Below are 15,112 nucleotides of genomic sequence, written 5' to 3'. Positions count from 1 at the left end.
GCTTTATAGTCTATGGCTTAAATACTTGAAGCCCACTTTTAGAAAGTTGTTCTAGTGTTAAATAAGTTTAAGATTTTTCTTTATTTTCAAAATGTTTCCAGCAATTGGAGTCAATGCTGCTTTTCACCTTTTTTTTGAGGAAAAATTTAAGCCTGAGAAGTTGCCTTCTCAAGACTGTCTCTTTCTTGACCCGTGGTGCAGTAGAGTCGCACAGTCCAATATTTGGCATGGTGCTGCGGTGGCCGTTCGCAAGTGTTTTGGTCAGAAGATCTCTTACGTTTCGTAAGAGTATTAATGACCCCAAGGAGCTTTTGTTCATCTTAGTTATATGTATAGATACTTCCCATATCAGAAATTAAAACTAAGAAATGTTTAAAACATGAAAATATACAAACTCTCAGACCAGTGACGTCAGATGTCATTGCTTTGGAAAGCTCCATTGTAAACTCTTGAAGAAAAGAAAGTGAAAAGGCAAGTAATGTTTTAAAATTATTATGGAAATAGTTTTGTTTCGTAGATCCTCCTGAAAGGGTCGTGTGGACACCCAAGAGTCTCTGGATCAACACTTTGAGGCCCACTGGGCTGAGATAACTGTTGCTGCCAGATTGATTTATAAAATAGGTCTTTTGTTTCCAAAAATCAGAACCACTTTTAGCTCTTTTTGTTTATTGAATATATGTTCCTGAGTTGGAGAAAAGTTATGGTGTTTTCACCTGTTGGTGCTCAGGTGAAAGTCTGTTTTCAGGACATAAGAGACATTTTAATATCCAAAATGAAAATTTAAGGTGAAGGAGAACATTTCAGAATCTGCTGTTAATTAAGGTAAAGATACTTGTTAGTCGTGTTGGAGCCAGTTCTTTCTAACCAAGCTGTATCTGGTGAGAGTTTGTGTAACACCATGTGTGGATATTGTACAATTGAAGTTCAGTGGCCTTCCCTAAAGGCATCCTCTTTTAAAAGGGATTTCTGCAAAACCAAAATTCTCTCTGAAATATGCAGAAAAACTGGTAGCTATGTTGGTGAGGCTCCTTAGTGCTGCTGTTGCTGTTAGACAGCATAATTAACTTTAGGATGCTAACATATGCGAAGGATTTATGTCTCTAGAACCATTTCCCAGGGCAGACTTACCAGCTTCTTTCACTTGTAAATCTTTCCACTTGCCTTCCAGTATATCTGAAGAAGGGTGGCAGACACATCTACGGCTGGAAAAGTAGTGTTTTGGAATGTATATATTATTTTTACAGGGAGTTATCTTGTGGATTATCTATCTACATGTCCTGTTACAAGAGCTAAGTGAATGGTACCTAATTTCATCCTCATTTCATCCTGACCTCAGCCCTGTGAAAGTAGGTGTGGCCTCATTCTCATTTCAGGTAATTTACCTAAGCTCAGTAGCAGGTCTGGATAAAGTCCAAAGGCTGTCTTAACTCCAAAGTCTATACTCTTCCTTTATACTATTCTGTTTCCCTATTACCTGTGAAGGTGACGGAAGGAAAGATTAGGAAGAAAGGGGATGACTTGAGTTGTGAAATTTTGATAGGATTAAATTTGAGGGAAATTTTTAGTTTTCTAATACAGAGCAGAGTGATTCTCTTGAGTCAAGGATGTATGTGGGAAAGAGTAACCTAGAATGGGACTAGGACCTCCTTCAGGTCACCTAGTAGCTCCTTGTAGATGGGCCAAAGGATTTGAGAAATGGAAGAAAAATGTTTACGTGAAAGAGGAAAGTACTATTTAAGAGACAAAAGAACTGCAGAAAAAAATACTGTTTGGGAAGCAGAGGGAAATTAATAATGTCCTGCAATGTATGATCTTGGTAAAGTGACAATTGGGTTTTTAATTACTCATATTATAATGATGGTTGGCTTCAGTCAAGTCATGAGGTCATATAGGTTCCTTGGTATATAAAAAATATAATGGAACAGAGTATATGAGTTAAGCGAACAGAAAACAAATTGTATTAATCATCAAAGCCAGAGACCAGTAGTGTTTACTGGACAGTGCTGTTGGGATAAAACAACTCCGATGCTTTCACACTTTAACACTGCTTTCCTTAGAAGTAAATAGATACGTTGCTCAACTTAAACATGGATTGTATTCCACAAACATATTTGCAATTTGGTTATTTACAACTTGGAATATGTTATCTTAGACAAGTCCAGACAAAGATTTAGCCTCAGTATGGCTTTAACAAGGTACTTTTGCAAAGAAGAAAAAAATCTTGTATGCAGTTTATAAAGCATTTTCACACATGTGGCCCACCTAGTTTCCTGCAGTTGGATTTTACTACCATTCCTATTTTGTTTTCAGAATGTTTTAGTCGGCAGGTGTTACAGAATAACAGCTGAGTTGTATACTTCGGTAGGTTCCAAGGTGGGATATATGCATTTTGGGACATCAGTAATATAAAAATTCAGTCATTATTGGATGTGGTAAAATCTGTCCTAGCCAACCCAGTCCACATGTGTGTGTCTATACAGTGTACATGTATATGACCTTCTGGATGTAGGGACAGGAAAACAGGTCATGTGAGAAGGCTAATTACAGTATCATAATGTGACCTATCATAAAGAATCCTGATAAAGAGTGCATTCAGTGGAGAGACTTGCCCAGAGTTGTTAAATTCTTGAAGCTGCTTTCTTAGACTAATAGATTGCCAAAGCAAGGAATGGTTAGGGGGAACATAAAAGCAGCATACAAAGAACTCAAGGGCTTGATGTAAGCTGATTTGATGAAGGCATTTTGTAGGTTGTAAGGAACTGTGTTAATTGTAAAGTACCTTTTGTTTGAGATGGATGGGTTTATTGTCTTAATTCCACAACCTGTGGGTATTTTAATTGAAAAGTGAAATGCCAGGTGGAATTCGGAAGGTGAGCAAAATGGACACATGGTTGATAGTTTATGAAAAGCTGGACACATAATCAAGGAAAGGATGCAATTTATTAGAGACTCTTCTTGCTCTTTATTGCCTGAATCACAAGATGGCTTTGTCATCTCCTTGCTTGTTGTGGTAGCTGAGATCCAGAGAAGTATGTGAGAAATGAGCAGTAAGATCTCACGTTGCACAAGAGGAAAAGGAAAAGAGTAGTACACAGGAAAAATGCCTCTTTAAAAAATAACTGTTTTACCTGTGCTCCCTGAAAGTGGTATCAGTACACATACCAAAGCAATCCAGGAAAGGTGTCTTGTTTTCTGTTCTCATTTGTGGTTGTGTACATTTGAACTCTCTGAAGTTTTTCCTTTCCAGACACTAAGGATGCCCCAGATAAAGATCTGCTTCACTTTTTATAGAATGGACTCTTCTGAAATGTTAGCTGCTTAAATGCAAATAAATATTTTCCTGATGATGTCTATTATTGTAGTTTCATAGCACATTTTCATTTATATGCTACTGAAATGGCAACAATAAACCTGTAAAATATTTCAAGAAGATACCCTTTTCATAAGAAAATACAGTCGTGAAGAAGACACAAAAAGCTTGTTTGCTAAATTTATGAGGGAAACTGTTTACTATCTTGAATCTCTGGTCATTTTTGTTTTGTTTTGTTTTGGAGATTGGTAGTGCTGGTGGTGGTGATTGATTGGTTTTAATTTGAGACTTAGACACCAAAAGCTGTAGGCCATGGGCTCTGATCTAACATTTACTGCTGTATTGTGAAGGTGTTTACCTGCTTGTTTAAGATTCGTTGGGGAAACTTGAATAATCTCGGAGACTAAGCTGTCAGCTTCGTATTGAAGAAGTGACTTGCCACAACATGTTGAAAGTTTTGCCCATTAAATGAGTGCTATTTACAGTGTGTTGTATGACACTTAGAAGACTTCATTAAGCAATGTGAATTTGTGGGAAGTCACTATTTCTCACCGATCAGCAGTGTTAAGTATCATAATATGGGTTCATTCCTTAGAATGTTCTAAAGGCAGTGGAAAGCAAGGAAAACAGTCTTGCCTGTTCCCCCGCCCCCTTCTCTTTTCTTAAAGACAACCAAGTAGTTCCCTTGCCAGAGTAAGGCATGGTGAGGCTAACAAAGGTGGCAGTGCTGTTCTCAGGGAGGAGTCTAGCTAAACGGTAACTTGGACCTGAGTTTTTCAGTCCCTAGTACTCTCATCACCCTTTTCATCTCACATTGCCACCCCTGACACACGCACGCCAGGCTGAACTCTTCAAAGGCATCATTGTAGAGTGTTTAAGGATACCTGAAGATAAGAGGAGTCCATAAAGAGTCCAGATGGAGCTGAACCTTGGATGAATTTCTTACTGTTTCTGCTCCTCAGTCTTCCTAATTTGTAAAATGGAGATGACAGTTCCTCCTTGAGGGCATGTTGTGCTGACTCTGACTTCTTGATGTGCCTGTCCTCTGATAGCTTTGAAAAGGTTCTGCCTCTCTCCCATGTTAGGTACATTTGTAATGTTTAACCTGGAGAGCCTGGCACAGCATCCTAGGAGTGGAGTGTGGGAGTGTGCATAGCTCTCAATGGAAATTGGACTTTCTCATTCTTCCACTTGCCATGCAGCGAAGAGAGTATTAGCCTAGAAGTGGGGAAGGGGACAGATTGCAAGAGCCGCCAGAACATCTCTGACAACGTAGCATCTTTATATGGGAGGGCTCAGCCTGGTGGCCTTTGTATTTTTCTGTTCATTCGCCTTCTAAAAGGCGAATTTCCCTACCTCATCCCCTGCTCCCCAACTCTAGGAGTACTGTGGCATTTGTTGGGAGAACTAGTTTGAAAAAGCAGTTACACTAGTTAAGATGATAAATGCTTGCCTGTTGTTGAGGGATTTGGGTGGGGAAGGGGGCCAAGTGATGGTTTAAGAGTTAGGTTGTCACTTAAGGACACATACAGGACGTTCGGAACACAGCAGTACTTTTCAAACAACACAGGTGGTTTAGCAGATGCCCCATTTTTCTTGATAATAACTAGATCCCGAATAGTCTTGCATCCTTTTCATTTGTGAAATTTTGGTTTGTTGACCAACAGAGGGAAAAACACTTCACCATACTAGTCAAACATTTCATTAGGAACGAGTGAGACTTTCACCCAGTTGTGCTTATATGTTGCATTTTAAGAGGACTTACGGCTGAAATTTACCTTTTGTACATACAGACTTCATCCTGTAGATAACCAGATTGTGTTGCGTGCACTGAAGAATTCTGAGTGTGCATTTGCTGAACTGTTGAATGATATCAGTGGCAGAACCATTCAGAGGGCACCTTACCTGTTGTCTACAGTGTGCCAATAAATATTCCTGGCAGATGGGCTGTGTTTTAGGGAATAAGCCATTTTGGATAAGCATGATCTCTGGGTAGTGGAGAGCTGCTTCTTTTAGGCATGCTATATTCATGCTATTAAGAGTAATTTGTGAGACGCAAGTAAATTTCCTTTTCTCTCTCGTTCATCACCTGCTCTCTTTTCTCCTATACTGTTAGTGCCTGCTACTCACCAAACCAGGCACTGCTTTTGATCTCCATGGTTCATTTAATCTCTTTTCTGATTTCTCATTTCCAAATTCTGCTCACGACCCCTACACTACCTCTGCCATGTTGCGTGCCTCCCTGGGAAGGGAGAGACCAACTGAGAGAACTTCCTCAGATTGTCATCTTTTCTAGTAAAAATGTCACTTTATCTTTACCTAGCATCCCTCTCATGTCTCAGTAGAAAGTGTCCCCATTCCTTTCCCTAGGCCTTTTGTTTGTGTTCTTTCTCTCCCTTTGACCGATGATTTAACCCTTCTGTCTTGCATGCCCTCCATCGTTCTCCCTTTTTGATTGTACAACATCATCCATGACACTGTTTCCTACAGAAATCCTCCTCAGTTTGCTTGGGTAATGAGCAGAGCAATCCCTTACTTCAGCATCACAGTTCTGAGGTGAGGAAGAGCTCCTGTGCTCTTCCTCTGACAACCTTCAGGCTCTTAATTCTTGCCGCCCTGATCCCACATAGGAGAGTGATCCCACTCTCCTAAAAGTCACCAGCGACCTCAATCTCCAAAGCTTAGGCCCTCTTTTCAGTTTGCATCTTACTTTGTCTTTCTCTGTGGTGTTCATTTATTCATCCAGTAGATAATTTTATTGAGTACCTAGCACTGCCTAATGCCATGATGACAAAGATGATTAAATGTGGTCTTTGCTATGGAGTAGTATACAGTTGATTGACAGGTACAGTGTAACGTGGTAAGTGACAACTTTTATAGGTTGTCCCGGAGTAAGGCAGGCTCCTCCGTCTCAGATTGGGTGGGCCTGGTGATTAGGCTGAGATTTCTCTGGGGCCAAGCACCTGGCTTACCTTTGCTTCTCATGTTTAGGATAGTCTTAAATTGGTGTTCAGGTGTCCTCTCTTGTTCTTGGATCGGATTTCTCTGGCGTAAAGTACCCATATTGGCTTAATTGAAACTCTTCATCAGGGTGTAGTTTCTCATAGTTTGAATGGTTTATTCACATGATTAACTCTGGCTACATTATTTCATTTTAACACCTGAATATTGGTTAATGTATGGTAGTTTATTTTAGCACCAATTTAAACTGTTTAGTAATCCCTGTAGACAGCTGATCTGTGTCCCCAGTGAGTGCATGTGCAATGTCTTGTAGTGGTCATTATTTTTTTAAGTATTAACACAATCATACTTCCTCTTTAAAAGGAGTAAAATGTGTTAGAATGACTACTGCTGCTGTTAGAATCTGTGAAAAAGGGAAAGTCACCTTTCACCTAGGGGGTCCTGTGTGTTTCTTGGAAGAGAGGGGCTTAGAGTAAGTACATGCCCCTTCTCCAGGGCGCTTTCACATGTGTTTGAATCCCTTGTCACTTGTGATCCAGGCTCAGGTAATACAAGGTTTCGTGGTATGCCATCCCATGACCAAAACTTGTGTTGCTAGAGACCAGTGGTAAGCTTGCTCTGAGCTTGCTCCTTTTTTCACAGTGTTTTCTTGCAGAGTCATGACCAGTTCTGAAACACTCAGAATATAACCAGTTCCTTCAATGCTCAGATTAACTGTGATACTGTCATGGCATGAGCATCTGTCCCCACCTCTCCTGTGGCCCCTGTCAGCTATATCATAGCCACTGCCCAAGAGGTGCTCCAGTCACCACACTTATGGCTTAGGGAGCCAGCATGTCATGTACCTAGTGGCTCTCATTTTGTTTCCTGGTAAAGAATAGCAAAATTGGCCAGGTGCAGTGGTTCACACCTGTATTACCCCAGCACTTTGGGAGGTGGAGTCGGGTGGATCAGGAGTTCGAGACCAGCCTGGCCAACAGTTTGGTGAAACCCCGTCTTTACTAAAAATACAAAAATTAGCCAGGCATAGTGGCAGGCACGTGTAATCCAACCAAGCTACTCAGGAGGCTGAGTCAGGAGAAGCACTCGAACCTGGAAGGTGGAGGTTTTAGTGAGCCAAGATCGTGCCACTGCACTCCAGCCTGGGCAACAGAGTGAGACTCCACCTCAAAACAAACAAAGAATAACAGCGTTAGGTAAGAATGCAGCAGCTATGTTTTGGGTTTTGTTTTTAGGTTTTTGTTTTCTAATCCTCCACCACTGACTCTCCCATTGATGAGTCAGACTTGGTCTGTCCAGTTATTTTTCTCCAGTCCATTTCTCCATCCTGGGGAATTGGAGAGGGAGCTATTGGATCTAAAGGAGACTGTTACATTGTGGTAGCCAGTTGTTTTACTTTGTTAATGAACCATTTCTATATTTGTTTTCCATCTTAAACTTGGAAAGTTTATTATATTGTAAGTATCTGTCTAGATGGGAATGTCTTGGAGAATTAATATTATGTAGAAATAAAGCATAGGCATTCCTCTCTCCCTGTCTCATTTAGGGCTGTGAATGGTCATGCATTGTGAAAGTGTTTGGCATCTCTTAGAATTTGTGAACAATAGTGCTAAGAGCCAGTGTCAGTTGGAGATTGGCACAGACATAATGGTTTATGGCACAATGAATGTGTCACTTGTGTAAGATTTTTTTTACAGTGACTTTCAGTCTTCACTCCCTTGGGAGCTAGTATGAGCTATAGTTACCCTTATTGCTCTATATATGTTGTCTGTGCCAATCACAGAGCTGCAGGGGAGCAGAACAAGTTGGAATAATTAGATTGAGGAGTGAATGTCACACTTCTAATTTCATTCTCTTTTCAAGGGATTACTCGTGTCCATTTAATAAAATGAGATTAACCCTCTGCAGCAGGAGTATTTGAAAGCTGTCAGTCAGTATAATCTTGACGGCTTGAAAGAAGTAGTGTTCTCAGCACTCTCAGAAACACTGTCATGTTTTATTGGCTCAAAGACTATTTTACTGCACAGGGATGTGTATGTTAGTGTTATCACTTGTGAATGTATCATTTCCTTTGAAAAAGGAAAAGTTTAGTATCCATACTAAATAATCCATACAAAATCATGCAGAAATAACACGAACCATATAATTTAGTTTTGAGTTGTCAGATATCAGTAATAAAATACCCAAGGTATTGTGAGACCAGATAAAAATGTTAAAAAAAAAATTATAAAGCAAATAGTGATATATATTTTTTGAACATTTTAGAAAACCTCGGATCAATTCTCAGCTGGTGGCACAGCAAGTGGCACAGCAGTATGCCACCCCACCACCCCCTAAAAAGGAGAAGAAGGAGAAAGTTGAAAAGCAGGACAAAGAGAAACCTGAGAAAGACAAGGAAATTAGTCCTAGTGTTACCAAGAAAAATACCAACAAGAAAACCAAGTAAGTTTCTGGTTAACAAAGTACAGGATATTACTTTGCAAGTGAATTCAAGATATCTTCTAAATGCCTGTTTTTTGTTTGTTTATTTTGTGTCTCCCTCATTTAGACCAAAGTCTGACATTCTGAAAGATCCTCCTAGCGAAGCAAACAGCATACAGTCTGCAAATGCTACAACAAAGACCAGCGAAACAAATCACACCTCAAGGTACTCGAAAGCTAGAATGACATACTAAATTACAGCTCTTATTTACTTAATCGTAATCATGAACCTGGGGTGGTTTTGTGCCTTGGATTTGTAGGCTAGTAATTTTACAGTGGTCTCAAACTTTGCTGTCTGTGCTTGTTGGATTGATTATTGCTAAAGCTGAGCAGCACACTTTGTAGTCGGCTTTGGCATGTGCGGTAGGCAGTTCAGATTCATTGCCACAGTGTCGTGAAGTCTTGTGTGTATTGATGACATTCTGCCAGAAGCTGTTTTTGATCCATAACTTATTTAATTGGCTCTTCCCCTGTGGTGTTGCTTCTAGGCCCCGGCTGAAAAACGTGGACAGGAGCACTGCACAGCAGTTGGCAGTAACTGTGGGCAACGTCACCGTCATTATCACAGACTTTAAGGAAAAGACTCGCTCCTCATCGACATCCTCATCCACAGTGACCTCCAGTGCAGGGTCAGAACAGCAGAACCAGAGCAGCTCGGGGTCCGAGAGCACAGACAAGGGCTCCTCCCGTTCCTCCACGCCAAAGGGCGACATGTCAGCAGTCAATGATGAATCTTTCTGAAATTGCACATGGAATTGTGAAAACTATGAATCAGGGTATGAAATTCAAATCCTCCACCTGCCCATGCTGCTTGCATCCCTGGAGAATCTTCTGTGGACATCGACCTCTTAGTGATGCTGCCAGGATAATTTCTGCTTGCCATGGGCATCTGGCCACCAAGGAATTTCGCACCCTGACGATTACTCTTGACACTTTTATGTATTCCATTGTTTTATATGATTTTCCTAACAATCATTTATAATTGGATGTGCTCCTGAATCTACTTTTTATAAAAAAAAAAAAAAAAAATCTGCTGTGCACAATTTTCCATGTACATTACAACTGGTTTTTTGTTTTTGTTTTGTTGCGGGGGGAGGGTTGGGAGGGGGAGGGAACTTTTATTTATTGTGTTCACAAACTCCATCCTTTCAGCATATCCTTTTAAGTTTAGTTCTTTCTTCCAGTTATACTATGTACTATCAGTTTTGATATAACTATATATATAAAAATATAAAATTATATATAAAGGGTTATTTGAAACCAATCCATGGCAACGCTGGTGCTTGATACACTGTGAAGTGAATACAACATTGAACAGTTACAGATCTGGGACAGTCCCTTCTATGAAAGTGCTGAAATTTAACTAAAATCAGTCTTACATGAAGTATGTTCCAATCCATGTGGGAACTTGACTCTCTCATCTGTCTAAAGAATACTGGACGATATAAAAATATATATTTTTTAAACAATGTGATCTCAAATTTAAAGACTGCTCCAGATAGCCTGCATTTGCAATGGAATAACTGACAAATCACAAGTGGTTTAGTTGGGGAGGGCTTTGATCATTCAGAAGTAACTAAACTAGCTCCAGAATGCCAAGTATTCGTGTAAATTATGGTTACATGTTATCATTTGCTGTTCTTACATAAGCACTCATGAAAATATGGTATTCTGTAACTCGAATTCCATCCTCCATTTTCCAGACCTCTACTCGTGTCTGAGGTAAATCTAGAAATTGTTTTAGTTTTAGGATTGAAGCGGTCTATAAACTGTATTTTTGGTCCATACAGGAAGCTGTCCCTTGTTTCTACTTTCTACATGACATTGCAGTGGTGGTTTCTGTAATTAAAATTTGTTTGCCTCATGTCCCTTCGTCTCATAAACCTTCACTCTACCGATTCAGTTGTGAGCATTCTTTGTTTTTCCTTCTCAGAATCTACTATGATTTGTTTTACTGAACAAAGGTTATCAACCACACATCTAGTCCTGACATGGAGCTTTTCAGTGTTTGGAGACGTTTCTCAATCTCCTGCTGTGGTAGGAAATCCAGTGGTGAACGGCTTGCGCGCCTGCAGCCAGAGTTGCAGGGAAAGCTCGTACTTACTGCGAGCAGCATGTAATCTTTTTTCTTCCTGGACGTAAAGATAGCTTGAATAAACTGTTCTATTTCATTCTCTTCACTCTTTTTACTGTCTTGCAAAAAAAAAATACTAATAACAATAGTAATGAAAGACCACTAATACAATTCCACCTCTCCTTATTAAAATAATTTTTTAAATTTTGGTTTTGCTGTTGTTTGGATGTGGGGTCTCTCTTCTATTTGACTTTTACATTTAGATACAGAGTTTGTAGTACTTCAGAGACATTTCAAGCATGAGAATTTGAGGTTACCTCTCTTTATTTGACGTTTAGGGACTCAGGAGGGCAGCCTAATTTGTAATGAAGCACCACATTTTGGTGTTAAAATCCTGGTTTGCTTAATAATAGAAGTAATTTCTGTCTGGAGGCAACAAATAAAAAAATTAACAGCTTGAATTGAGTAGCCAACAGGAAAGGTTCCTTTCACATTTACATTAAAACTATTCTGTAGTCACTAATGTACCATAATTTAAATTCTTTTCTCAAAGGTATAGATTATAAAGCAGTGCCATTTGTTGCTGTGGTCCTATTCTCAAATGCATGGACAATGTTCCCCCGTTTTTAAAATAATGCTTGTGTCTGGGATGCAAGCTACTCTTATCTTTTTAAATACATTTTTAAGGTATTTATTAATGAACCAAAGGAAATCAGATGCTTTCTGTAGGCATCAGAATATATAATACATAGTGATTTGACTATGAATTTTCAATCCACATTTTAATATTAGTGGGATATTGCAAAGACATTCCTTCTAAAGTTTTAATATTCCTTTTATTAAGGGTCTCAGGGAGGGTAAATTAGTCAGCCATATTTATTTTCCAGAGGTTTAAGGAATTGCTGTTTTTAACTTTTTTAAAAAAAAACTTAAATGCCACCAAACTCCTGTAGGTTGCACTGCTTTTTGAACCAATAAGTGTTGGTATGCACTTTGTTCAGACACACTGTGTACTTTTTCAAAAACTAGTTTCATGTAAAGTGATTGGACCCCATAGATTAGTGGAAAAAGCTGATTAACCAGCTACTCATAGGCTGCTAATTCATTCATGCCAATGTTTTGGTTTTTCAGTTTTGCCTCCGTGATAAATTAAAGAATGGGGAGGGGTGAAGGAAGGGGAGGATTGCTTTAGAACAAGTGGCATGAAATTACCATCTTCATAGAAACCACAGCTAACAGTGGGAGTTATCTAAGCAATCAGATGTTATAGGGCCAGCCCTTTAGTTGCTGTGGTGTATTCTGTTGGGTAGTGAGGTAGTAGGTACTTTATAGACTTTTAATTTTGGAAATTGATGACATCCCTCAGGCATGTATTCTGGAAATGGAATTCCTGTAACTTCCTGTGTCTTCAGTTTGCCCTACAATTAGTAGGCAGCGTGTAAAAACACTAGTGTAGATTATAAAGATATATATTAAAAGAGGACCAGAAATACTTGGTATTCAGTGGCACAGAAAGCAGGTTAAACAAAAAGCACAGTGTTATGCTTGCAAGTTTCCATTTGTTTTAATACCACGCAATCTTTTACACTGGTGCGTGTGCACGCACACAGAGCTTACCTGACTTTGCTCTGCTTGAGTCATGCAGTTAAAAAAAAAAAGACATCTTGACACCCACACAATATTCTAATCAAAACCTTTCAGTTTCAATCTGGATATTTAAAAACATTGGCAGAAGCTTCTGTGAGTTTAGTTCCACTAAGATGTTTCACCTGCCTTATCAAGACCATTCTCAGTCTACTTTTTTAAGCTACCGTATCTTAAATTATTGAAAATTTATTAATTGCTGAATATATAATAACCTTTGCTTGTATGTAACCGAAAATGGTTTAAGAGCCAACATTTAGAGTATGACAATGGAGCTGAACAGTTTTTAATGCGCAAGCAGTTCTGTTCTTGTGTATGACTTGTAACCTTAATTTACTGTGTAAAGATGGTTACATTATTTCCTTAGCTTTGTTTGTTGGAGACAAATAGAGAATGCTTGTTAAGTATGTCAAAACAATCTTATCTTGTGAATTTTTGTTAATGTATTATACGAGCTATATTTTTCATTTGCCCAGAAAGACAGCTTGTATAACGCTTTTGGAAGTTTCTGCTCTGTAATGTCTTTAGAGCTGACAGTCTGTTAGGTTTGTTTTTTTTCTTCATGCTAAAGTGTCAGTTGGTGGTTTTGTGAACTGGTCAAAAATTCACAGGTCTTAAATGTTTTGGGGGAAATTTATATTGGACACTGCTCTTTGTCTAGCAAATAAAAGATGTTAATATATTCCTGTTACTGGCATGTGCACGACTATGTTATTAGAAGCCACTTTATCATTTTCCTGCTTTAAATAGAAATGTCTATTTATGAATTCTGCTTGTAGTTTTTTCACAAATAAAATAGTAAAATTTACATTGGAAATCTCTATTTTTGTGTGTATAGATTTTAGCCTTTAGAATAATAATTTTTAACCTGTGGAATATTTCCAATGTGAATAGGGAGCTCACTTTGTATTTTAGAACTTGTTTATCAGAAGCTGAAGTAGCTGGGTGCTTAAGTACATGCCTCAACGATGCAAAAGAAGACATAATTGAGCAAAAGAATCACCAAAATTTGGAAGAAAATGGACTGCCTCCTAAGTGTAACCTTTGAGATAAATTGCAATAATGTAAAGGAAGGAAATGGGATTTAAGGAAAGAAAATGGAGATAATGCCAAAAATTGCTAATTGAGGACTGAAAATCCTCAGAAGACAACCCCTGTCTCTGGCCAACTGGAGTTTAGGTCAACTCTGTCTCAGAGATGTGAATAAAGAGTGTTACTAACCTAAAAGCCACACAAGCTCACTTACTGCCCCATGCTAGGGAGACTCCTGCCTGCTGCTGCAGGTGCTGAGGCACACCAGTCTATAACCTTCCAAAGAATTAAGAAACCACTTAAAACACGTCAAGATCCATCCCCGATTATTTTGTCCTGGGTCTGCACCTGAACTAGCGCCGGAAGGAAAAGAGTGTAGATAGCGCAGGATGTTGAGCTGAAAATGGGTCTGTTTTGATAAAACAGCAAGTTCTGTTCTTCGTCCTCATTTTTTAGTACTGAACATGACCCAGGTTTGGCCCCTCAAAAGTCTAGGAAAGGATCTGGAAGGGCTGAAGGACGGGGATTGGATGGGGTCTCTGATGTTTCCCATAGGCCATTTTGGATACAGACGTGCAATCTGCTAACCCCATGCCCCTCTGCTTGCTTTTGTGCCTGAGGAGTTCTCTGTGAGGGCCCCCACTGCTGGTGGCCCTTTGGAGGAGGATGGGAATTGTCTCCCTTACTAGGTGTGGGCCAAAGCAAGCACTTGGCCTTTACAGGGGAGGCACAAGGAAGAGTCATTTCTTACCAGTTGTGTGGACGGAAAGGGACGCAAAAAGGTTTTCTCTAGTCCTCAGCCAGACTCTAGTGTTAACGCCAAGTGTCCAGACCCTGTATTGAGAAATCCCATGGCTAGAATGTGACAGGATCATGGAAGCAGCTCTTGCTCAATTATTCTTGATCAAGGGTGGAGTGGCGACTTCAGCCAGCAAGGGCCCAGGCTTGTGCTCTCTGATTTCATAGCCATGCAATGTGGAAATGGAAACCAGCCAGACTCCACCTTGGGCAGTGAAGAGAACGTAAGGGACGTCCACGCCCCTGACCTCCCAGCGGTTCTGGAAGGCCACTCCTAACCTTCAAACCATAGCAAGGAAGGTTAGAGCAATCTTTGTGTTAGGATCAAAACTCCTGAGAAAGGTGTTTGCTAACCACTGAAGGAAGCCCACGGCCTGTCTTTAGGGCTTCTGTCAGGAAAGTACAATGGACGTAGACAACTAGATACTGCAGGAGGGCTCTGATTTTCCGAGACAGGATCCTAGGATGTGTCTAGAAGCCTGGGGAGTGAAGGTAGATATGCAGGTGTGATGTTCTGCCTGATAGTGCCTCTCTCCAGGCATTAACTACAAGGCTGGATGGGGGCTCACTACAAGACATCCAGTCCCTAAGCATGATCCTGTCACACTCTAGCCATGGGAAGCACTGGTGCAACCCATTTGCCAGTCCTTCCCTGGACGAAACCCACCCCAAAGAACTGGGAAACCCTTCAAGGCAGTTTTTAATGAACGCTTCAATTGTGGAACTGCATGAATCCAAGAAGGCCAGCTGAAAGGCTTGGAGGAGTCAGGAAGGAAGAAAATTAAATATCTAGCACCCAACTCTTCAAAGAG

At 39.9% G+C, this 15,112-nt stretch overlaps 1 protein-coding gene across 1 annotated transcript in view; it reads left to right on the top strand.

Annotated features, from left to right (window-relative positions):
• RYBP (RING1 and YY1 binding protein) overlaps positions 1–13,287 on the top strand; it is a 69,600-nt gene extending 56,313 nt beyond the window's left edge. The window contains exons 3-5 of the mRNA XM_028844364.2: positions 8,537–8,713; positions 8,820–8,918; positions 9,241–13,287. Coding sequence (XP_028700197.1) covers positions 8,537–8,713; positions 8,820–8,918; positions 9,241–9,493 — 529 coding nt within the window. The 3' untranslated portion in view covers positions 9,494–13,287. The remainder of the gene's footprint in view (positions 1–8,536; positions 8,714–8,819; positions 8,919–9,240) is intronic.
• The last annotated feature ends 1,825 nt before the right edge of the window (positions 13,288–15,112 follow it).

Source organism: Macaca mulatta, chromosome 2, assembly GCF_049350105.2.
Source record: "Macaca mulatta isolate MMU2019108-1 chromosome 2, T2T-MMU8v2.0, whole genome shotgun sequence".
NCBI lineage: Eukaryota > Metazoa > Chordata > Mammalia > Primates > Cercopithecidae > Macaca > Macaca mulatta.
The sequence above is the reverse complement of the archived record's forward strand: the minus strand, read 5'-3'. Positions and strand labels throughout refer to the sequence as shown.